The sequence below is a fragment of the Chenopodium quinoa genome, unplaced genomic scaffold (genome assembly GCF_001683475.1).
Source record: "Chenopodium quinoa cultivar QQ74 unplaced genomic scaffold, ASM168347v1, whole genome shotgun sequence".
NCBI lineage: Eukaryota > Viridiplantae > Streptophyta > Magnoliopsida > Caryophyllales > Amaranthaceae > Chenopodium > Chenopodium quinoa.
The window spans coordinates 1,422,058-1,447,435 of record NW_018743051.1 but is presented as its reverse complement, the minus strand read 5'-3'; the positions used below and the strand labels follow the sequence as shown (position 1 = coordinate 1,447,435).

The 25,378-nt window shown below is 37.0% G+C and overlaps 3 protein-coding genes across 3 annotated transcripts; 1 reads left to right on the top strand and 2 right to left on the bottom strand.

Annotated features, from left to right (window-relative positions):
* The first annotated feature begins 6,123 nt into the window (after positions 1-6,123).
* LOC110731062 lies at positions 6,124-6,904 on the top strand. Its single transcript, XM_021910913.1, has 2 exons — positions 6,124-6,555; positions 6,599-6,904. Exons 1-2 carry the CDS (start codon positions 6,124-6,126, stop codon positions 6,902-6,904), a joined length of 738 nt encoding a protein of 245 aa, XP_021766605.1.
* An 8,132-nt stretch (positions 6,905-15,036) lies between these two features.
* On the bottom strand, positions 15,037-16,056 carry LOC110731029 (NDR1/HIN1-like protein 3). Its single transcript, XM_021910883.1, has one exon. The coding sequence runs from the start codon at positions 15,910-15,912 to the stop codon at positions 15,205-15,207; it is 708 nt and encodes a 235-aa protein (XP_021766575.1). The 5' UTR covers positions 15,913-16,056; the 3' UTR covers positions 15,037-15,204.
* A 6,242-nt stretch (positions 16,057-22,298) lies between these two features.
* LOC110731061 lies at positions 22,299-22,793 on the bottom strand. Its single transcript, XM_021910912.1, has one exon. It carries the CDS (start codon positions 22,791-22,793, stop codon positions 22,299-22,301), a length of 495 nt encoding a protein of 164 aa, XP_021766604.1.
* Positions 22,794-25,378: the final 2,585 nt, after the last annotated feature.

The window sequence follows — 25,378 nt, the reverse complement described above, 5'->3', positions numbered from 1 at the left end:
TCAAACAACTCGACCTCGAGTATGTTATTAAGTGGCATTTCGTGCTTCCTTGAAATAGGACCAGTCCGTTGACAACGATCACATGCCTTAACATATGCATAGACGTCCTTGAACAAAGTTGGCCAATAGAAACCGCATTGTAAAATCTTCGCGACCGTTTTTGTAGGACCTGCATGTCCACCACACGGTAAGTCATGGCAATGAGAAATAATATGATTTACCTCACCTTCTGGGACACATCTTCGAATCATTGCATCCGCGCATAATTTGTATAGGAATGGATCCTCCCAAAAATGTCTCCTTGCCTCGTAAAAGGATTTCTTCTTTTTTTGAGATGAGTAGCCATGAGGCAATGTACCTGTGGACAAGAAATTAGCTAAATCAGCATACCATGGTGATTCAATTTGAGAAAGTGCTAATAAATGTTCATCAGGGAAAGAGTCATCAATGGGGAGGTCATCTCCATCCCCCTTATCGAGGAGGAGGCGAGAAAGATGGTCTGCAACGACATTCTCAGTCCCTTTTGTGTCCCGTATCTCGATGTCATAATCTTGCAATAGAAGGACCCAACGAATCAATCGCGGCTTGGCGTGACTCTTAGTCATCAAATATTTCAATGCAGCGTGATTTGTGTGAATTATCACCTTCGAACCAACAAGGTATGAGTGAAACTTCTCTATTGCATAAATTACTGCTAGCATCTCTTTTTCAGTCGTGGCATAATTCATTTGAGCAGAATCAAGAGTTTTACTAACGAAATCGGAAACACAAAGCCTATTAGTAATCGCATTTGTATAAACTTTTGCAAACAAGCTAATTAAGCTAATTCAATGGCTGTACGTAAGTTCACATTTGATGCAAAGCCACTGATCTTAGTAGTACTACTTTTGCTTGCGGCATCAGGTTTAGTACTAAATTTCTATCGCTTACAATGTTCTTGCTTTTATTCGTTACTTATTCAATATATAACGAATATTCGTATCATTAGTTCATTACTGAAATAGTGCTGGTTGGCAATTTTACAGATTGTACTATGGCTTGGTGGCCATTCGACTTTACTTGCGAAGAGAGACTTGGGTTTTGTGCAGTTGGAGACGAATGCTGTGAAGGACTGTATTGCGCTGTATGGGGCCCTAGTATTGGTACATGTTGTACCCTTTCTGAGTTTAGCGGAGACTATGGTTGGTGCGCTCCGCTTCCATGAGAGTCGCTCGGTGTGTGGGATGCATCCCGACTTTGGCCAATAAACGATTTGAAGATTTGGCTATTTCCGACCATTTTCTTTTAATTTCTTTGTGTATTTGTTATTGAATTCAATAAAACTACACTCTTTAAAGATATTAAGTACCCCCTATAATGGGTTTGAGTGTAGTAAGAGCAATTTCAACGGCAAGCTAATTTAACAATTAGTTTGGCATGCCACATAAGCGTTAATTGTCATTATAGCTACTTTGAACTCCAATGACTAGCTATTAGCTTACAATTTATATGAATTTCACCTCCTTAATTAACTTTTTATATTTTATTTTATTGATTTTATTTTTTATTGTGTTTTTCTAAGCTATGCCCCCACGGTTATTGAGTTTCTAAGTGTGGGGAATAATTTCAAGCGTTAATCCCCTATCTTGAACCCCACTGTGATCATACACTTAAGTACGGTGGCGTCCAAAAGGGAAGAAGATAGAACAAAAGAGTCGCCAACAAGTTTTAGGAACTTGTAAACCGTTCACAGGGTGAAGGTTACACCCCTTAACGATCCAAGAGATCGTCAACTCCAATAAGGTCTTAAACCAAATAAGGGTTCGGGGATGAAGGTACAAATCCAATCTAAAAGAGATTGAACCTGCCCTAATAACAGGCCTCTACTTTATTCTGATCGTATTCATGTGCGCTTTTTAATTAACATGCAATCAATACGATTAACTCTAAACCTGTTTATCTATGTTGGTTGAATATTAATGCACAAATAAATCTATTATTGGTGATCACTTGAAATCATAATCAAACTAACCCTAACAAGATTATTAATTATCTTATTAAGCGTGATTACAAGTATTAAATTCCCTTTAAACATGCATAAAAGGTATGATCAAGCAACAACAAATAAATAAGCATCAAGCAACATGATAATAATAAATATCATCATAATAACAATCATAACAATAAAATTTTAATCATAATCAAAACAATAATAATCATAAATAAAATAATCATCATTAGAATAATAATAATAATAATAATAATAATAGTAATAATAATATTCATCATAAATTATAACAATTATAATCATAATCATGTTCATGTTAATATTAAAACATAATAACGATAGCAAGATCCTAGGCATGATACTAACAAGATTAATAACAAATTCTAGCATGTCACTAAGCAATAAAAATCAAATCTTTAACCCTAACATGATACTAACAATCATAAATATTAGGAAGAACATAGGAAGCATCATAACAATCATATTTAATATTAAAATTACCCTAGACATTATACTAGGAGTATCATAATAACAATTTAAACATGATCTCTACATCAATCAAAAGTCATTAAAGTACTTACTTTGATGTCTCGTACCTCTTTCTAATAACAAAATACACACGTTAGTAACTTCAAGGAAAATAATAAAATCAAACAATTAAATTAAATAATAGAAAGAGAGATTAGGGACCAAACCTTCATAAATTAAACCTTTCACGTCTAGGGCGAAGGCAACTTCGAATATGGCTAGGTGTTTCTAGATCTTGCGAATGCGGAATTTTGTATGTAAAAGACTAGGTTTAGAAGAGAGAGAGAGAGATAAATGAAGGATTAAGATGGATGAATGAATTAGAAGAGAATGGAATTGAAAACTGATTGTAGGTGAATATAGATGAATATTGATGAGAATTGGTGAATGATTAAGAGAGAATTAGAGAATTAATGATTGCGAATGAAAACTGATTGCAGGTGAATGAAAATGGAGTTTTTAATACGTTATTTATAGAGAAATCAGCCAAAAAGATAAAATATCAAAACTGAACACTTGGCGCACGTAAAACAGAGCTGGCGCACGCAAAACAAAGCTGGCGCCAGCACCAGCTGATTGGCGCCAATGGCTAGCACCAGGCGCCAGGCGCTAGGCCTGGTTCCAGGCGCCAATGCCTGGAGTCAGGCGCCAGGCCTGTTTTTGACGCGTTTTCGAAAATCAGATAAGTTTGTCGTACTGGAGGATAAAATCGTATCTTTTCCTCGAAAGCAGTCACACATGCTCCCCGCACATGTGGTTACTGTTCATAAGAGGGATAGGTGAAACCTTTTAAGAGGTGAGGATTCCAAATTTTTATGATATCAATTGTAGAATGTAACTAAACTTAGGGGTCGTTTGGTTGGGGGTATTCAACAAAGGGAATGGGAATCAACTACCATGAATCCATTCCCTTTGTTGATGTTTGATAGACAAAATCAATCATTCCCTTTACCCCTCCCATTACCCCATTTTCCTCTAGCTTCATTCCCCCCCCCCCCCAAGGGAATCACTCAAACCCCCAAATTCCTCTTCACCCAACTACCTTGACCAAATTTCTAACTACCTTGACCACTCTTAAAACACCAACTGACTATCGATGCCACCGCCTAGCCACCATCCAGCCACCCTAACACCACCAGAACCACCGCCTAGCCACCCTAACACCATCAAAACCACCGCATAGCCACCATCCACCCACCAGAACTACCAACTGTCCACCTGAACCACCGCTAACCACCATAACATCGTCGACGCCCCTGCCGCCGCCATTCAGCCACCATCGAAACCACCTAATTAAAACCAACATTCACCACCGAAACCACCCAAATCCACCCGGAAAAAAAAACCCATCTTTCCCAAATTACCCAACTTCATTCGAAAACCCTCACCCACCACGTTCACCACTCATTATCCACAAAATAACCACACCCACCATGGAAACCACTACAAAAACCACCCTAAAAACCACCCAAAAACCCTAACCATCTCAACAAAAAAAAAACCCATAAACAACCCCCAAACACCCAAAAACAACATATGAAACTCTATTAACAATCAACCTAGTAGATCTATCAAACAAATCACTTAAAAAAGAGAGAGAAGAGGGACAACATCAACAATTAGAAGGAAAAGGGGTGGCGGTGCGGGGGACGAGGGAGGGCGACGGCACGGTGGACGAGGGGCGTAGGTCGCCGGCAGGGAGGGGTGGGGACCAACGAAGTTGGTGGGGGATCTCACCGCCGCTGGGGGGAGGGGGTTGGAGTTGGTTGTTGGCAGTGAGTTGGTACTTCCATGTGAAGTTCCCTTTCATTCCCTTTCTCCTTTGTGAACAAACAACATATAATAAATAGGGGAGTTGTTTTCCATTCTCCACTCTTTCCCTTTCTCTTAGTCATTGTCTTTCCTCTTGGTGAACCAAACGACCCCTTAATCTTTAGTGAACGCTTAATACTACGGAGTAGTAAGCGAAGATATTACGGAGTATATAGTTACTCAGGAACCATTTGCATTAAAGTGATTCTCTAATTCTTAACAGTTTCCAATGCCGATGAGTTGAAAAACCAAAGTCCTGAGATTATTTTGAAAGTTTTGCTCCCTTGCTCTACTCTATATGGAGTAGATTGACAATTGTCTTTTGGCCTTCCTAAGGTTTATTAAATTATTCAAAATCTTAATTGACTATATTTATTTTATTAGTTCGTTGTATAAAATATACGAAGTACGAGTATAATTTAGCTTAAATACTACTACCTCCATCTCCAAAAGAACAATCGATTTGACCTAATTTTAGTCCCAAAAAGAATGACCCATTTGCATTAAAACACCCACCAATTTGCAACAATATTTGTGTAAAATTAGCTTCCCCATATAAAAATTTGATTTTCCAAGTAATTTTATTACTTTCTCTCTCTGTTTTTTACAAACCCCATGTAAATTTATATTTTCAATATACTTTTACTTCTTTTTATTTAACTTTCTTAATACCCGCGTAATCAACCCAAATGGGTCGTTCTTTCGGGGACTGAGGGTATACTCCGTAATTTATTTATTTTTGACACGTACTCCTTAATTTTATTTTATTTGTATTTTTTGACACATACTCCGTAATATTTTCAAACTCCTTATATATAAATTTAAGAATTATATGGTGTTAATAAATCATTCCTAAAATTGGAGTACTCCCTCCGTCCCTAAACTACATTTTTGTTTGTAAAATTACATAGGAATTAAGGAGGAAAGAATAAGACAAATAACAATAATGAAATATTTCAATGGAAAATAAAAAATATTAAATGATGTCTTTGAGTAAAACAAAGATAGATTAATGATTAATGATGTCATGTCAACAATCCTTTGCAAAGAAAAGGACCAATAACATGCTTCTAATTGAAAATTAAGAACCAATCACATTCATTAGGTTAGTTATGGGAAGTACAAACTTGAGAAAACGATGGAGAGAGAAAATAAGAGTGAGATTAGGATAGTAAGAGTGAAAAAGCATTAAATATACAACAGAAAAAGAGAGTTGATTTGGGATATTTGGAAAAAAAAAGAAATGGAAAGGAGGAATGTAATTTTGGAATACCCAAAATAGAAACCAGGAATGTAATTTACGGACGGAGGGAGTACAAATTATTATAGTATGAGAGTTACACTCCAATTTTAGGGATTCAGATGCATTAGGAATTCTCCTCGTGAGAAGGGTTTCCTAATGTTTTTCCTTTTTTAAGAGAGATAACTTAAAGTAAAGGTGTTTATTCTTTTTTTTTCCTTCCAGATGAACAGAATTATCTTAAAGAACATTAGAGTATTGTTGTCTTGAACATCCAGATTAAAGGCGACAATCTCTTAGTCATCAATTTCGATACATACATTCATAATCTTCTCAACCTTTTGAAAGTTAGAGCATTCATCTTCTCTACTAAGAGGCAAATCAAGTAGCATTAAGGGCCTATTCTCATAAGTTTATTTTCAGTTCAGTTCAGTTCAGTTAAGCTCCTAATTTCCTTCTCTTATAAAATATTCAGTTCAGTCTATGAGAACAGGCCCTAAGTATAATTCTCACCTCTAGCACATTTAGAATTATTTCTAAAACTCTGGCGAACAAGATGAAGCCGATGCTTGGGTCTCTTATTTTGATTATTCTGAGAGCTTTTGTCCCTAATTGTCTAATTACGGACAATGCTCTCATTGCTTTTGAGGTTTTCCATTCTATGAAGAGACGGGGGGAAGGTCGGGATGGTACGGTGGCTCTAAAACTTGATATGAGTAAGGCATATGATAGGGTGGAGTGGAGTTTCCTAGAATGTGTGATGCAAAAATTGGGGCTCCTGTCATCTTGGATTGCCCGGATCATGAGTTGTCTTTCGAGTGTGTCATCCTCCTTCAAGTATAATGGGAGCATTTCGGGTTCTCTTACTCCTTCCCGAGGGTTACGTCAGGGTGATCCTATTTCCCCGTATTTGTTCCTATTTTGTGCGGATGCGTTCTCTACTTTGCTATCTAAAGCTGCGGAGGATCATCTTATTCATGGGGTTCGAGTTAGTAGGGGGGCTATGAGGGTTTCCCACCTTTTCTTTGCAGACGATAGTATTTTATAAAGCAACATTGCAAGAATGCTCTAAAATTGCTGATATTATCAGTACGTATGAAAGAGCATCCGGTCAGAGTGTCAATCTAAGCAAGACTGAAGTGGCTTTTAGCAAATGTGTTCCGATAAATCAAACACTAGAAATTGTGGAAAAATTGGGTGTGAGAGAAGTTGACAGACATGAGAAGTATTTGGGTTTGCCTACTATAATTGGGAGATCAAAGAAGGCAAATTTCTGTAGGATTAAAGGAGCGCATATGGAAGAAGTTGGAGGGATGGAAAGAGAAGTTGCTATCTAGGCCGGGCAAAGAGGTCCTCATCAAAGTCATCACTCAAGCCATTCCCACTTATATGATGAGCATTTTTCGGATTCCGGATGGACTAATTGATGAGATTCACTCGATTTTTGCTAAATTCTGGTGGGGTACGAAGGGGGATGCGCATAAAATGCACTGGCAGTCTTGGGATTCCTTTTGTCATCCTAAGACGATTGGTGGGATGGGCTTCCGAGACTTGAAATTCTTTAATCAAGCAATGTTGGCGAAGCAAGCATGGAGGTTGAGTACGGAATGTAACTCTCTGCTAAGTGGAACTCTTAAGGCTAGGTACTACAAGAATTCAGATTTTATTGAGGCGGCTAGAGGCTATGACCTAAGTTATAGCTGGAGATCGATTTGGGGGTGCAAAGTCCTTGTTATTGGAGGGTCTAAAGTGGCAGGTGGGAAATGGCTTTGATATTAAAGTCTGGGAGGACCACTTGGCTTCTAGGTCAGGGGTCGTATGGTGTTCCAACTCCAACCTCGAATTGCAATCGGAATTTACGGGTGGCAGATATAATTAATTATGAGAGTGGGGATTGGTATTTGGAATTGATTAATGCCACCTTTATAGAAGAGGATAAAAGGGTTGTTTGTGATATCCCTTTATCTGATTTTAAGCCAAGGGACTCTCATCTTTGGTGTCCTACATCTTCTGGTGTGTATACAGTTTGAAGTGGGTATTGGCTTGGGAGATTGGGTAGAATGAGGACTTGAGAGCTGTACCATGAGACTAGGAAGAAAGATGGGTGGAAGGTAGTGTGGAAAATCCGGGGTCCAACTAAGCTATGCCATTTTCTTTGGAGAGCTTGTAAGGGTCAGTTGGGTGTTATGGATATCCTCTATCGTCGCCACATTGTAGGGAGTAGTACGTGTTCAATCTGTGGGCATAGTGTTGAATCAATTTTGCACTCTATGTTTGAGTGTAAGTATGCTTCTGAAATCTGGAGGGTGAGTAATTATTGGGACCTTGTACAAAATGCTCCGAGCTCCAGCTTCTCTGAGAGGCTGCTTTGGATTGCAAACAAAGTTGATAGTGAGCATCTCCGAATTATTGCGTCTCTTGCCTGGGCTGCTTGGCATTGCAGGAACACGCACATTTTTTATGGGGCTGATGGCATTAATGCTGTTATGGTGGCTGTGGGTTTCTCGAAACTCTGTGCTGACTATGTGTGTTACAATCAGAGAGTTAATGGGGCTATTATGAACACATCAATACCATCTCCATCCTCCTAGTCTCCACCTTCACCAGACTTTATAAAAGTCAATTTTGATGCTCATGTGATTAATAGTGGAGGTGTGCAATTTGGTGTGGTGATGCGTGATCACTTGGGTGCTTTAGTTACTGCTGCAGTAAAGAAGGTTGATGCGAATTGGTCCCCTAATATTGCTGAGGCAGGGGCTGCTAGATATGGGGTTGCTTTGGCTCGTAATTTGGGCTTTATGAAGGTGGTTCTCGAGGGCGATGCTTTGTCTATTATACGAGCCATCCAATGCAATCAAGATGGTGCTGCTCCTTTATTCTTGCTGATTAATGATATTAGGCAAATGTGTGAGGTGTTTTCTTCTTTCTCTTGCACTCATGTGAAACAAGCGGGGAATATCGTGGCTCATAATGTTGCTAGATGGGACATGAGTATTTCGAGTGAGCGTATTTGTATGAACTCCTTTCCCCAAAGCCTACAAACTTTGGTGGAAATTGATTTGATTTAATCTATGGAAGCTCGTTTTTGCCTTTAAAAAAATAAAGAATTCCCCTCATAAAGAAGGGTGTCGTGATGTTTTTTTTTTCATACTTATTAAAAAAAAATTGTGGACTTTTATTAGTACATTAGCTTTTGCCATGACATATTGCCCACTTATTAATGTATTTGAAGTTTTGAACATTTTGTACTAGGTTTAATAATTATACACTTGTGGGTTGTGGACTTGTGGGCCTGTGGCGATCTATATACACACAAGTTAGATAAGCTAATTAGCACATGCACAAGAAGAAGATTAGTGTTAGGTCTTGTTCTCATTGATTAAACACAACTAAACTGAACTGAATTGAGCTGAGCTGAAATGAATATTTTATAAGAGAAGAAAATTAGTTGATGAACTAGACTGAACTAAATTTCAACGTATGAGAACAGGCCCTTAATCTGTTAGACTTGTAGAGCTCCCCATGACTCCATTACTAATCCTAACAAGATCTCAACCCCATCACTTGATAAAACTCCAAAGCCAAGCCTTGCTTGGTACTCTCCATGATTCCAATAGCTTGAGAGCTATTGAACGGTGAACCTCGACATTTAGTGTCTCACCATCAAGCAATTTTCTCACGCTTTATTGTTTAGACACGTGTGTAAACGTGTCAATTGATCAAAAAATACTCTAGTGTGAAACACTATTTTCGCCCTTTTTAGGAGATTTATTTGTTTTGGGGGGTTGAACATTAAACCAATGACTCAATGATATAGTAGACAATCACATTAAGTGAGAAATTGTCTCGCTGTTGCCGTAACCAAACAAGACTACTCCAGGATTTTTTACGAAACTGAGCCCTATTAGCAAACTATTTACGAATATAGACACGTGGCAAAACTATTTACGGAATTGAGCTTCTGAGGTAAAACGCTGCCTCGGTCAGCGTTTTACCTCTGTTATTATTTTTTTTAAAATTTCTTATTTAGTGAAATACAAATTTTTTTTTTAAAAAATATGGAAATACATAAAAACGCTGCCTCAGTCAGCGTTTTTGTCTCAAGCTGTAACTGCCCTTAAAACGCTGACTGAGGCAGCGTTTCATTAATACTAGAAAACCGCTGCCTCAGTCAGCGGTTTTGCCTGGTATATTTTTCGCACACTCACTCTTCCTCAAAACTAAAAACTCAAACTCACTCTTCCTCACGCAATATCCTATCTTCCTCAAAGCTCTGTCGTCGCCGTCGCCGCCTGCTGCCTGCCGCCGTCGCCGCTGCCTATTGCCTGCTGCCGCCGCGCCTCTCCTCTTCTTTATAATCACATTGTTAGTACTTCTCACTTATTTGTTTTTAAAATTTAAAAACCTAGGTTAGTTTGATAATTATATACTACATTGTTTTAATTTGATAATGTTGTTGTTTATTCTAAGTTAGTTTGATGTAAATTGACAATTATGTTGATAATTCTAAGTTGGTTTGTTGTAATTTGATAATTGTCTAGTATAAAAGCCCTAAATTGATGTTAGTTTAGTAAGAAAGTTTATGATGAAATTGTGGAAATATTTGATAAAATTGTTGAAAATGTTGATGAAATTGTTGATAATGTTGATGAAATTGTTGTTTTAGTTTGATAAAGTAGCCTACATTGTTGTTTAATTACGAAAATTTTGTTATGTAGAATATGTTGGTTGTTATAGTGTGAATATGTTCGTTGTGTACTTTGTTGTGGTTGTAATGTGAATTGGAATAATGTTGGTTAATTATGTTTATAGTGTGAATATCTTGGTTGTTTTTGTGCGAATTGGTGGAGATTGCATGCAATTAAGATGTGTTTTTGGTTGTTGTATAGAATATGGCTGCACAAAACGCAGCTTTGTTATGCCGATGGGGGGTGAATTTGTGTCTGATGGACCAAATGTCCAGTATAGTGGTGGAAATATGGAACCATTGCCACTTGGACCGGACATGACTTTCAACGATCTGATGAACGGGGTTCATAGCATTATTGGCTTAAACCCAATGAATGTACAACTTAACATTCAAATGAGGTTTGAGACTAATAATGCGGTTCAAGTGTTACCTTGTTCTAACGATAGACATTTGAAAGCTTTGAGGAGCGCTGTTTTAATGAGGGGTTATCCACATGAGATATATGTAGAAATAGTGTCTACGTGTACGCAACAAAGTACTCGACCAGATCAACAAGCTACCTATTTTTCCGGTTACACAGAGTCCTTCCGAATGCCCTCACAAGACATTCCATCAACTGAATATGGGATGGGGTCCTTCAGCAGACTGCTTCATGACGATCGGTTCCAGATGTCGTTGAGTTCACATATAGCTTCACCTGTATATGGTGGAACATCTACGACAATGTTTGGCTAATCTGGGCCTTCGACATCGAACACAGTTATATCTTCTCCCATGCAACTCCAAAGTTATTCACCTACGCAGCATGATGATCATACATCACCGTCTCAACCATTGGTGAATCATCTTGAAAATCTACAACATATGGTGAATAACGAGTTGTCTCTGTATGATGCGCTCCGGGAAACAAATGATGAGGCTGATGTAGTAGAATAGTACGGTGATTGTATTTCTACATTTCAAATGATTGTAACAGTTGGATTTTTAAATTGAAGTATGAGATTTGATTATAACTGTTATCGCTTATATGTAATTTTTACTTTTCAAATGTTATCGCTTATATGTAATTTTTACTTTTTAATTGTTGGATTATAACTGTTTATGAACAGATACCATGGACACCCGGACCCACCGACCCTTCTGTCCTTACACTACAGGACACACATCGTAGCGTTGACATTTGGAGTCAGTCGGTTGATCCGGCGGGCATACTGACATGCAGGCACTACACTGTCGCGTTCCTTGGCGATTGGGTTATCGATCCCCGCATTCTGCCTTTCGTGGAGTACGCTGGCTTCATGGGTATACATCGAATGGCGTTCAGAGAGGTCGAGCCAGCGCTTGTTACTACGCTTGTGGAGAGATGGAGGCAGGAGACGCACTCCTTCCATCTACCTGTTGGGGAGGCGACCGTGACGTTGCGAGACGTGGCGATACTCACACGGCTTCCCATTCATGGGAGTCCGGTGTCTGGATTTGCGTTGGTCGATCCCCCTGGTTATGTAGCTCAGGTTCTCGGGGTTCAGCCAGGACCGGACGATATCAGGGGCGGCGGATTAAGGACCGGCTGGATACGCGACACTTTTCGTGTGTTGCCTTATGGTGCTGATGAGGCCACTATTGCGAGACATGCTCGAGCGTACCTTTTTCTGCTCATCTCGGGTGTGTTGTTCGGTGGCAAGAGTGGCAGCCATTTACAGATCATTTACCTGCAGCTGGTAGACCACGACTGGAAGCATATTCGTGGCTACAGCTGGGGCAGTGCTTGTCTGGCGATGTTGTATCGCCATCTGTGTAGAGCATCCCGCCGGGGTTCTCGTGAGATCAGAGGATCGTTATTTTTGCTTCAGGTAACCTACCTATCTGTTAACAATTTAATTCGGAAAGTTCTTACTTAGTTTACAATTAACCTAGTTTTGTGTGTTTGATGTCCAGTATTGGTCTTTGGAGCACATCCATGTAGGCAGGCCAGGTAGGCCTGCTATACATCGTCAAGGGCAGCAGGATCAGGACCAGCAGTATGAGCGGTACATTCCTGCACCACGGCCTTCCGCTGACGAGGCGTACGCTTGCAGATGAGCAGTCCCCAAGCTGACATATGCGCATGCGGCGAGGGGCATGCCGTACTACCGAGACGCCCTTGATCGACTGACCGAGGATCAGGTGAAATCTTTAATTTGTTTATGAAATTGTTATTTATTATGTATACTCTTAACATATTTAATATGCACTAACCTGTTTATTATGTTACTTTTTATGTGTTATCGCAGATGACATGGGACCCGTATGAAGCTGATTTAGTTGCTGTCATGCCTCCACATCTGCTAGATCATCAGGCGCAGTGGCGTTCTAGGGTCCCCCTGATCTGTTTTGAGGTCATCGAGGGTCACCTACCAGATCGAGTCATGCGACAGTTTGGACTACGACAGACTGTCCCCCAGCAGTGTGACACTAGTGCCCGGCTGCACCGCATTGATCGTCAGGGAAAGAGCGACAGGAACCGGCGGACGGAGCATGCCCAGTACATTGACTTGTGGCATCGACGGTTGGAGTTCGTCGTCACTAGTGACCCCATCCACGGCGTTATGGATCCATACGATCCATACATGGAGTGGTACATGCGGATTACACGGCGTTTCATCAACCCCAGCTACACACCGCCATCCGCACATTACCATCCATCCTTTGACGTGATCAGGGGATATGTAAGTGTATTTGATTAACTTATTTTTATCAATTTTAAATTTGTATATCATTCAACTAACTCATCCTTAATTACTGCAGGCGTTGGATATGACGGCGATGGTTGACGACGTCCTTCCAGGCATACCTGAGCCGCCCAGAGCACAGGTCGAGCGGGTGCGAGATATGGGCATGGCTACCTTGCAGAGATATGGTCACGCCTATCTCGTCCACCCCCGGGACGATCGTGGCGGCCACTCTAGTCACTCACAGTTCGAGGCTGGCCAGAGTAGCTGTGGGGGTGATCCTTCGTCATTCACGGGCGCAGAGGAGTACGACATTCGCAGTTCCGCGCCCCTACGTCATCCTGATGACCCATCTTCCAGCCAGCTGACACCGCCAGTACGCCCGAACCCATTTACCACGGTCCGTCACTACAGCCGTCGTCAAAGGCCGAGAGTGGACATACAGGATAGAGAGCCGTTACACCAAATTGATGAGTCAGAATAGGATAGAATTATCTGATTTATTTGTTGTAATGACCTTCTCTAGTTTGTTGTACATAACACTTACATTACATTATTATTTGAATAATTATTTGAATGAATTTATGTCTTGTTTGAATTTCAAATTCCTTATTTGTCCACGTTTGACTCATTTCGTTCAAAATAAATTGTGGATGTGGAGGTGATGGATGTGGAGGAGGATGGGTGGTGGAGGTGGTGGAGGTGGAGGAGGAGGGTGGTGGAGGTGTTGGAGGATGTGGAGGAGGAGGGTGATGGAGGTGGTGGATGTGGAGGAGGAGGGTGGTGGTGGTGGTGGTGGATGTGGAGGAGGAGGGTGATGGTGGTGGTGGATATGGAGGAGGAGGGTGGTGGTGGATGTGGAGGAGGAGGGTGGTGGATGTGGTGGATTTGGAGGAGGGTGGTGGTGGTGGTGGTGGATGTGGAGGAGGAGGGTGGTGGATGTGGTGGATTTGGAGGAGGGTGATGGTGGTGGTGGATGTGGAGGAGGAGGGTGGTGGATGTGGAGGAGGGTGGTGGATTTGGAGGAGGAGGGTGGTGGATGTGGAGGAGGAGGGTGGTGGTGGTGGTGGATGTGGAGGAGGGTGGTGGAGGTGGAGGAGGAGGGTGGTGGTGGTGGTGGATGTGGAGGAGGAGGGTGGTGGTGGTGGTGGAGGATGTGGAGGAGGAGGGTGGTGGAGGAGGATGGTGGTGTTGGTGGATGTGGAGAGGGTGGTGGATGTGGAAGGGGGCTGCACTGGCTGCTGTTGGGGGCCTGCTGTTGCTGCCTTCAGCCAGCAGAGGCAGCGTTTTATGCTTAGGTGTAAAACGCTGACTCAGTCAGCGTTTTTTTCTGTTATGGATACAAGAAAAACGCTGACTGAGTCAGCGTTTTACTGTATTTCCAATTTTTTTTTTTTTTTTAAATTTGTATTTCACATAATACGAAATTTTATAAAAAAAATAATAACCAAAGGTAAAACGCTGACCGAGGCAGCGTTTTATGTCAGAAGCTCAGTTTCGTAAATAGTTTGGTCACGCGTCTAGATTGGTAAATTGTTTGCCAATTAAGCTTACTTTCGTAAAAAAATTCACTACTCCAAGGTTGAGTAAATTGAATGATTCAAAGATATTTGTCACATACCATAAACACAGCATACATTAAGCAATTATAAAAATCAAAGATTAATTAAAAAATCCATAAATCTAGACAGAGAAACTTCCTAGTCCCTTTCATTCTTTCAAGGTTAAGTCATCGTTTTGATTAAGTCAACTATATAGATCACCAATATCCTCTGCTTGATTATTAAGATAATCATTTAAGTACATAGTTTATTCCTCGTAATTCTTTGTTTAAAGGATATAATTTGATTAAATTACTCCCTTATTTTTCTCTTTATTTAAAAATTTTACTCGGGTTGTTGAACACTAATCATAATTTCGTAATAAAGCTGACAAATTAGCCCCACTAAAAAGAAGAAAGCATGAATTAATGAATTATGAACAAGAATTTCGACCGTTACTCACAATATAATAATTAAAAAATTAAAAAAATCAATGAATTAAAGCAACAAAATTGCAAAACCCAAGAAAATTAATCAAACCAGAAAATTTATGACTTTATATACATGAAAATCAAGTTTATATATCCATAAAATATACGAAGTACTATATTTTTTTATTCATAATATCCCTAAAACAAATCAAATAATCCCAAAATCAAGATCTAAGAACACAAACTGAACAAAATTAAAAAATAGAATCAAAGATCATAGCTGCATTTAGTCCTCTCAAATTGCCCAGATTTACCTTCAATAGGAACCTTCAAATCACACTTAATCTTGGGCTTCCAAGTACCAGTTTTAAACAATCCAAGTTTAAATCGAACCCTTAAATGCATCTTCAATTGAATCTCATAAACCCCTTCATTACTCTGTTTATCATAATCAGATTTATCACCGCTTCCAAGAACAACAATATGCTGCCCCTTAAAATTCAAGGGTCCAAAATCAGTAGTATTCTTATGACCCTGGTAAAAAACTGGACCATTAACAGTGCTGAATCTCTGTCCTGCGTAAATAGCATTGGCTTCGATTGTGTCGTAGTAAACACCGATTCGACGATTTGGGTTTCGAACACTGAAATTGACGTCGAGATTGTAGTTAAGATTGTTGTCGTTGTTGGTGAAGTTGAAGGCGGTTAGTTTAGCGTCTGAGGCGTGGAATTTGACTTCGTGAGGGCGGACAATGAGCCAGAAGAGGAGGATTAGGATTCCGACGACGACGAGGATGGTGCAGAGGATGGACCAGATGCAACTCATGACGCAACCGCAGAGGCAGTCGAAGAGACAGCAGCAGCCCCCGCAGCTTCGGCCGCCTCGCTTGCCTGGTCGATTGTAGGAGCGAGGCGGGGGTGGGATTGAGGGGCCATAGTATGCCCCGTTAAGTTCGGGTTGTTTTTGATACGACATTGATTATTAGCACAGTACGCTCTAGTTTTGGTATCGAACTTATTAATGTGTGTTTTTTTGGTGGTGTTGAGGAGAATAAAATGAATTGGAATTGGGTGGAGTGGTGATGAGAGGGGGTGTGTGTATTTATAGGGGAATTTGAGGGAGTGGAATGGGTGGACGTTGAGCCGTCAAATAGAGAATGGATAGTTTGAATTAAAGAGGGGAAAGTGAAGAAAATTGGGAGTGTTTAGGTTACACGGTTAACAAATACGAGTAACGGAGGCGTGATTAAATCTATAATGGTTTTACGCGTTATTGTCGTTTTAGTTCTGCAGGACCGTTATGGGTCGGCCCACTTACTTCATTGGAATTTTTTTTTTTCTTTTTTTTTTTATTGGAGAGAAAAAAAAAAATTGATATCTCAATTTGATAGGTATGTGGCTCATAAAGTTAATCCGCTTTAAGCTTATAAAATTTATAGAATGAGATGTAAAAAGTTGACCCTATCTAAATCCATAGTGAATTTGTGATTGATAATAAAATCCCAAATATGATTACATTATTTATTATTATTATCATTATTATTATTATTTCAAAAACAAAATCATACAACCTACAATAAATTAGTGGGAAGCCGAGATACAATCTGGGTCCCCACTCCTCTAGATATAGCAAATCTTACCCTAGTGAAGATATGAGCTGCAGCACGAGCCCCAATGTCTTGCGTCGACGAGAACCTCTGAATCCGCTTCAGTAACGCAACAGCCTCCTTCTCTAATTCCCCAAGCGAAGAAAAGGAGAAGGGAATGAAACCATATCCAATCACCTGACATCGAGCTTCATACTTAACCCGCTTCCGATGAGCAGCATCAGCCACAACGCGCCCAAGAATAAAGTCAGATAGCCCCGACTGTGTCAAAGGAGAAGACCTTGTCAAATCAACACAGACATCGCGACCACGATCCCATGAATAAAGTAACACATCCGCAGGTCTGAGGGCCTCGTCGTTCCCTCCAGCCAACCCAATGTCAACCTCCTTTCTCGCCGAAATCCCAGAACGATAGCAAACATCAACAAGGGTATCCCGAACGACATTATGCCGATGTTTAATACCCACAATACCAGCACAAGACATCGCGTGATCACCGAAAATATCTCCAGCAAAAACCCTCGAACAAGCAGAGCACGACGTCGAGACAGAGAATAAAGGAACACCCAACCGATAGGACAACACACATCGATAAGTCTTATCATTATTATTATTATTATTATTATCATTATTATTATTAAATAGTAAGGATCTATTCGGATCTCAATCTCAAGAGATATTTAAAAAATCTTTACTCTAGTTTCAAAAAAATCCTTACTCTAATTACCCTCACTTGGTAAGATTTCTACCTTAGATTTTAAAGATTTGAAGCAAAAATCATACCAAGTGAATCAACACTTTATAGGTCATGGTAAACTTTTGGCTAGAACGGACTCACGGTGAGTCCTCCATCTTCATTCTTTAGTTCTTCTTCTTTCCCTTTCTCTCTCCTCAATTATCCACTCCTCTGCTCTCCTCCCCTGTCTCTGGCGATCTCTCCCTCGATATTTACACTCTTCCCAATTCCCATCACCTCCATCATCGACCCTAATACGAAATTTCCGAAATTTACCCCATTAAAGGTGCTCTTCTCATTGTTACTCTCTTCGATCAATCGAAGTTTCTTTTTTTTTTTTTCTTTCAAACTTTGCCTAACTCTTCAGCTCTTCAATGGCTGACTCCTCCTTAGACGTTTAAGAAATTGTTGCCTTCTATTGTTACGTTCGTTGTGTTCCTATTGCTAATGAAAATAATGAAATCATTGCTTGTTCTTATTGTTATGAATTTCTTGTTTGCTACAGTAATAAGGAGAATTCTCCTCTTAAAGCATAAAGCTATTGATATTAAAATTTAAACGTCAGATATTAACCTTTTAATGTTTGATATAAAACTTATAATGTCAAATATAAAACTTTTGATGTCAGACATTAAACTTTTAATGTTTTCACGATAGTAAACTTGTAAGGTTTGATATTAGAATAATATTATCATATATTAGAATATTAGTGTCATATTTTAGAATATTATTATCAGATTTTAAAATATTAGTGTCCTGTAAAAGAATATTATTGTAAGGTATAAGTATATTAGTGTCATGTATTAGAATATTATTGTTAGATATTAAAATATTAGTGTCATGGATAAGAATATGATTGTCAGGTATAAGTATATTAGTGTCATGTATTAGAATATTATTGTCAGATATTAAAATATTAGTGTCATGTATAAGAATATTATTGTCAGGTATAAGTATATTAGTGTCATGTATTAGAATATTATTGTCAGATTTTAAAATATTAGTGACATGTATAAGAATATTACTGTCAGGTATTAGAATATTACTGTCATGTATTAGAATATTATTGTCAGATATTAAAATATTACTGTCATGTATTAGATTATTATTGTCCGGTATTATAATATTATTGTCATGTATTTGGTGTTGTGGGCCCCGCAATCGGGTTTAGTTAGCCCGCACCTTTTTGTTGGACTTTTGTTATTGAGCCCGGTCTCACGTGAGTCCGGTCTCACACAAAACCTTTTGATAAGTCATTGTTGTTTTTATTGGATATATTCTTTAGGAATACTCCCTTCGTTTATATATATATATATATATATATATATATATATATATAATATATATATATATATATATATATATATATATATATATATATATATATATATATATATATATATAAGGTAGAGGGCATGTTCTCATTGACTGAACTCAGCTGAACTGAACTGAACTAACTGAAATGAGCTGAACTGAACTGAACTAAACTGAAATGAATACTTTATAAGAGAAAGAAATTAGGAGTTAAACTGAGCTGAACTGAACTGAACTGAAATGAACTGAATTTCAACGTAAGAGAACAGACCCTTAGAGATTTTCCACTATTCATATGTCATCATTGGCTTAATTTTCTTATGAATATATCAATGTATGAAAATAAATAAAGATAGAGGGAATATAATTCGATACAAGAAATAGGGAAAAAAAAAACTCGATACTAGAATCTTTGGAAGGTAGAGGGAAGCTCTAACCGCTTGAGCTAATTCTCACTTACTCCCAATTATTTATGATATTCTTATCTAATGTTAGTTTATTGAGATTAAAAAAAACTACAGTGTTATAATAAAATTTTAATCTCGAGTCTAAACAATTGATAATCTATAGTGCCTTTCTATTTTTGGAGTATAATGAATTTCTATGAACATCAATTGTTCATGACTCAAGCAAAAAGGACTAGTAAAAGTAGTTAGTTAGAAGGGTGATGAATGCGATTTTTATTGTTTTTCCATTGTATACACAATTTCCTTAATAATCATCTGTTAATTAAGTAAACGGTGCATCCAATTACATGAATATATACTTTCTAGATGAGTTCATGTGGAGTTAATTTGGTAGATATGCCTCTTGAATTTATTCCTTTATGTTACGAGTTTACATGGAACTACTCAACCTAATCATGGAATTACAAGACAAATTCACACGGTTGCTTATTATATGCTTAGTGATGTTGAAATTTCCTTCAATGTGAAGCATAATATATTATATTTAGTTATTTACTACTAGTATATGATATGATATTTCCAGGTATCTTCTACTATTCTACCAAGACTTAGCCTTGGCTGCCATTCAATTCAATACATTGGCTTGGCTTTAAGTCAAATAATCAATATAATTTATGTTTATTATTTAAGTATAAAGTTCAAACTTAGTTGACTAAATAATCTGAATTGGAGATCTCTGCCAAGGGCATGATATAATAAGCCTTAATAAAGAAGAAATTTTAAGCAAAACTTGTGGAGCAATAGAAGAAAAAATCTATTATGTTTCCTTGATACGGAGTATTTATGAGATGTATTGCTTAATAGAATTTGATCTCAAGTCTAAACAATTGATAATCAACGTCCAGGTCATGTTGGACTAGAGTATCCGTTAATTGGGTCAAGTTGCACTATCACATCTACTACATAATAATTTTGGCATGTTGATGTTGGTTAAGCAATATTTTTTTTAATTTGGTGCGGATAAGCCACAAGAGCAATACAAATCAATTTATTTTCAGTAAATACTCCGCACATTAGTCTATATAACTCCATATATGCTTACCTCATTTAAGTAAATATAAGAATATAAGTAAATATAACAAAATCACATATTATAACCATCAAATTCAGATATACGAAGTACAAGTAAAACTATTCCGATTACCACCTTTAACAAGGCTTTTTAGCCTTTTTTGAACAAAGTCCTAGAAGCCTACAACTACTACAATTTGAAATTAAAACCTTTGTTTGCACAATCTGCATGTTTATAGTCCGTGGGCGTTATGGGCTCTTATGATATGGGCAGGCCCACTAATTGGACATAAAGATTTATAATATTGGGCTCTTTGGTTATGGGTGGCCCACTAATTGGATATATAGATTTTTAATATTGGGCTTTTTGTTTATGGCTGGCCCACTAATTGAATATAAACATTTACAATATTGGGCTCTTTGGTTATGGCTGGCTCGCGTATTTGATCAATTGATCCCCAATTCTTACAAGACTATTTATAATAAAAAAATATATATACGTAGTATATATATATTGGACAAAAGCAAAGAAAAACTAGCACGCTTGTGCAGATCATAATTGAGCCGAAACCATTCTTTGTAACAAAAACAGAGAGTGTAACATAGCACGCCTAGTCTACTTTTCAGGTAACCTTCATAAGCCAACACAATAAGCTGTATTAAATACTATTTTATGACTGCCCCTTAGTATTTACGTCTCCATAATATACAAATTATACTTATATCTATTATATACACGGTGTACTCAGATTCCCAGAGTTAGTTAGTTTGATGTATCCAATTAACATTCGTGTTATTGAGTCAATTTATAATTTTTCCTCCTAATCTACTCCGTTTAATAATTTTATTCGTAAAAAAGAAGGTAATGAAAAAAAAATAATGAGTAAAGTTTACGAGTACTAAGTATCAAATCACCAGAAAGAAAAAAATATATTGTACTCAGTACTCAGTATTCCGTATCTTTTTATTTCCAGTAGTATAAGATAACAAAATAAAAATGAATAATGTCATTGTCTTATTTACAACCTAAACTTAAATGTTGGTGTACCAGAAATTGGCGCATTTACCATCAATGTCTCACATAAAAACATAGCTAGCTTCCAACAACAAAACATCCAAATCATACATTTTTTGTTTTCTAACCCCTTATACATTGAAGACTTGAAGTCAATTAATGTATCTTCAACTACTTTTCTATGTCAAAGATTCACTAGCCACTAGCTACACATATATTTCTATTACTTACAACTATGTAATTTCTTAAATGAAATAAAATCTCATCCCACATAGTAGACTTGTAAATAGTACTGGTATGGACTATAGAGTAGTACATCAATGACACGGTTTTTAACTTTGACCGCATTTTATATTTATACAGTAATTTTTTTTTTTAATAAAAGGAAATGTGGATATGTAAACAGTTGTTAGGAATTCAATGTATTGTGTATTGTTTTACATATTTTGGTCGATGTTTAAAGATGTCAATAGTTATAATTGGCTTAATAAGCTAGATAAATTAAACTGATGCTATTTTAAATTGGATGTGGGCATTTAGATCTATCTATCTAATAACCATCAAATAATAAGGAAATTCTTCAATTATTAAACCTATCTAATTTGAAAGATGTCATGAATTAGCATATGGCCTAATGTAATTAATTAGAGTTTACATTGTGGCACCTGAAGCAAATAGAACTAGTAATTTTTTTCGAGGCTTCGCGGTATAATTCACAAGCCTCGCACACATCACACACGTCTCGACTCGTACGGCACGTATGGGTGGATATGCAGGTATAGACATAGTAGTGATGGTACTAACTGCTAAGTTGACAAATATCAAATATGACAATGTTTTGAGTAATAATTGAGTTTTCAGGGTACTACTGATTTAGTGAACTGCTCGTACTCAGTTTATGAACAATCTCATGTTAGATTGAAATATTGAATTGAAGGTTGAGAAATTTAAATAAATAATAATACACTATTAACAGTAGAAAAAATGAACAAGGAAAGCAAAATAGAAATTCTTGTTTTCCAACACTTTCTTTAGTAATTACGAAAAATTTAAAGCATACCTAAATAGTACAACTAATACTTTACTGTACAATCTCCAACTAATACCCAACTAGATAATCTATTTTCCCTACAAAATTAATTTATGGCACGAAAAGGTTACATGTTCAAATCTCAACTCCCGATCACAATTATACGCAGTGTTAGTGATCACCTATCTAAAGTCCTCCCTCGTCGGAGAAGGCGAGGGAGTAAAGTAAGGCGGAGAAGTACAAGGAGTCAAGAAATCCGGTTCGACATCGAAATCATCATTTTCACCCACCATAATAATTACCTCAGGCGCATCACCACCAACAGGAAGCTGAAAATTACCAAAATGTTGACTCAAACTGATTCCAAATTTCCCATTATTATCTCCTAAAACAGATGCAAGTTCAGTTTCAACTTCTTCACGCTCTTCTTCCTTGATGGTAAAGAGAACCCTGGAAGGAGCGCCGTAAATACCGTCTAACTTGAATAGTTCAGCGTGTGATGTGGAGGTTGGTGACGGCGTTGATGTGGGTCCGCAAGCGGGCTCGATGCGGCTAGTATTGCGACGAGCTTGTTGACGGCGACGCCAAATGAGGTAGATGAGCTCGGCTAAGAGGGAGAGAAAAAGGATGGAAAAGACTGAAGTGAGTATGATGCCAAGCTTGCTAAAGCCACTCATGGTTTTGGTTTGGTTGGTTGTGTGTGTTTTTTTTGGGTTTTGGGGTTTGGAGGTTTCTTTTTAGAAGTGTGAAAGGGGGTAATGTGGGTTTTCCACTCTTTTGGAGTACATATATCATTATTATTACCATCATTATTGGAAAAGAAAAGAAATTAAAAAGAAAAGAAAAGAAATTAAAAAGAAAAAAAAAGAAAAGTAAAAAAGTTACATTGTCATTATCTTAATTAGGCCCTAACTTATTATCAAGATTAATGTACTAAACTAAATTTATATAATTAAATAATAAATTAAAGACAAGTGTATGTAATTATTGTATGTGTAATTAACTTGTCTACTACTCTTTGCACGAATTGATCTTATAATTCGTTATAAATTGTTTGAAGTCGTTTGACTGTTTTAGATTGAAACATGAATCAATATTATAAACTTTTTACTTCACCCGTTTTATAAAAGTTGCAACACTTTAACTAAAAATTTCTCACATTTTTAATCAAACTATTGCAATATTTTTTTAAAGTAAAAAAAAAAAAAAAAAAAAAAAAAAAAAAAAAAAAAAAACCAAATCGGAGTGAGATTAGGGTCGAAGGACATAGACTCATTATATAAAGAACTAAAGTTGTCTTGTGTATTGGTTTATTTATTTAATTTGTTTAATTATTATCCAAATATATTACTACCTCCGTCAATTAGGATCTTTAACCAAAATGGCTTATTTGACAAAGTATTTACCAAAACGGCTAATTATAAATTTTAAATCCAAAACTAGCTAAATTATTGACTTAGAAGCTAAGGATATTGTCTGTTTTGGTAAATAAATTAGCTAGTTTTGAAATTAAAATTTATAATTAGCCATTTTGATAAAATACCTTTTGCAAAATAACCCATTTTGGTAAAAGAACACGTTAATTATTACTCGTATATACAACTTCAGAATTTTTTATATCTCGCAAATAATACTCCAAAATTGCACATAATAATTAACCGAGTTAGTATTATATGATATGTAAAATAAATAATAAAATTAAATGCGAGAGTTCCATACACAAATTTTACCATTATCTTGCGCTTTCAATTTTATTAGAGGTAATAAAAGATCGACCAAATAGAGAGATGCAACTATGCAAGATGTGTGGGTGTGAAAGGTGCATAATTGAGTTTAGAGACACACGGGGGTAATTATTGTCAACCTAGCTTCAATTGAGGATTATAGTTCATAATCATCTTTCTTAGGTGAAATGTTCCCCAAATTGAGGGCTTTCTTTATCTTTCGCTTATTATCGATCTACCACTACTCGATCTCATCTACCATTTCTTATTTTTAATTTCTTATTATAGACTTTATTTTCATTAAAGGAATTCTCTTATTCTAACTTTTTGACCATGTTGTTAGGCCATGCTCTTATCTCTTTAATTGGTGGTATATAATGTACGTGGTCTTAGTTAACTCGACATTAACTAATTAACTACATAAACTTCGTGTTCTTGTTTATTGTTGATTTTGTTAATCTTTTATACATTCAATAATAACATGCTCCATATCTGGCTGCGCGCCCCACCTCATACTCGCTTGCGCACTCCATCCATATATACACCCGTTCACCTAATCCCAACCTTAGCTTGAATCAACCACTATAGTACTTCTTCCATTCTACCCCAATTGCACTTCCTAGAGAACAATTGAAGGCTTAAATATCTTAATTTAAAAGTGGTAGAAATTAAAGAAAAGTTAATATTATGAAAGTATCTATCAGACTAATCTGATAAGCCCCACATACAATCAGGCCCGTTTCTGAGATTTCGGTGGCCTAGGGTAAAAACATAAATTGGGGCCCTAATTCACCTATACTATATAAATTTTTAAAAAAATTGGGTATGCAAAATGAAAATACATATTTTATTATGATTAATAATTTTTAAAAACATCAAATTTCATAAAACATTGAAATTACATTCCCGTAACTCTCGTTGAAGTAATTACACCAACCGAACCATTCAATCCAAGTATCCAACCAATCAATTAGATTTTTTTCCCCAAATTTTGTAATATTTGAATGAAAGTAGTTATACAATTTAAGAAAAATATAATTTAATATAAATAAGAGAAGTTGATGAATAAAGTCATGTATGCACCAATTAAAAAAAAGTAGGGTATGCAAAGAGAATTATATATAATTAGATAAATTCCCGTTGAAAATTGAAGAGTAAAAAGACCGTTTATTTTAGTTTTCATCTTCAATGGAATCGAGAAAGAGAAGGAGTTCAACTAACTAAAAATTGTAATAAGATACATTTTGAAAAATAAAATTAACAAAAACGGGGATACAATTAAAATTGATGACATTTTTTTTTGTTAATCAAATTCACTTAGGAAAGTGAATAATTTGGCAAAAAATTAGGGAAGAAATACGTTGACAAAAAATGTCATTTGATATTTTGGAATTCTACGGTACTATTGTAGTGTTGTACAGTATACACTTCTTGTTTTCTCTCTTTCTTTTTTCTTAAAAATATATATACATAGTATTACTTAGTACGAAGTATATTTTTCTGAGGCCTTGTATTGTATTGAAGCTGGGCTTTTTAAC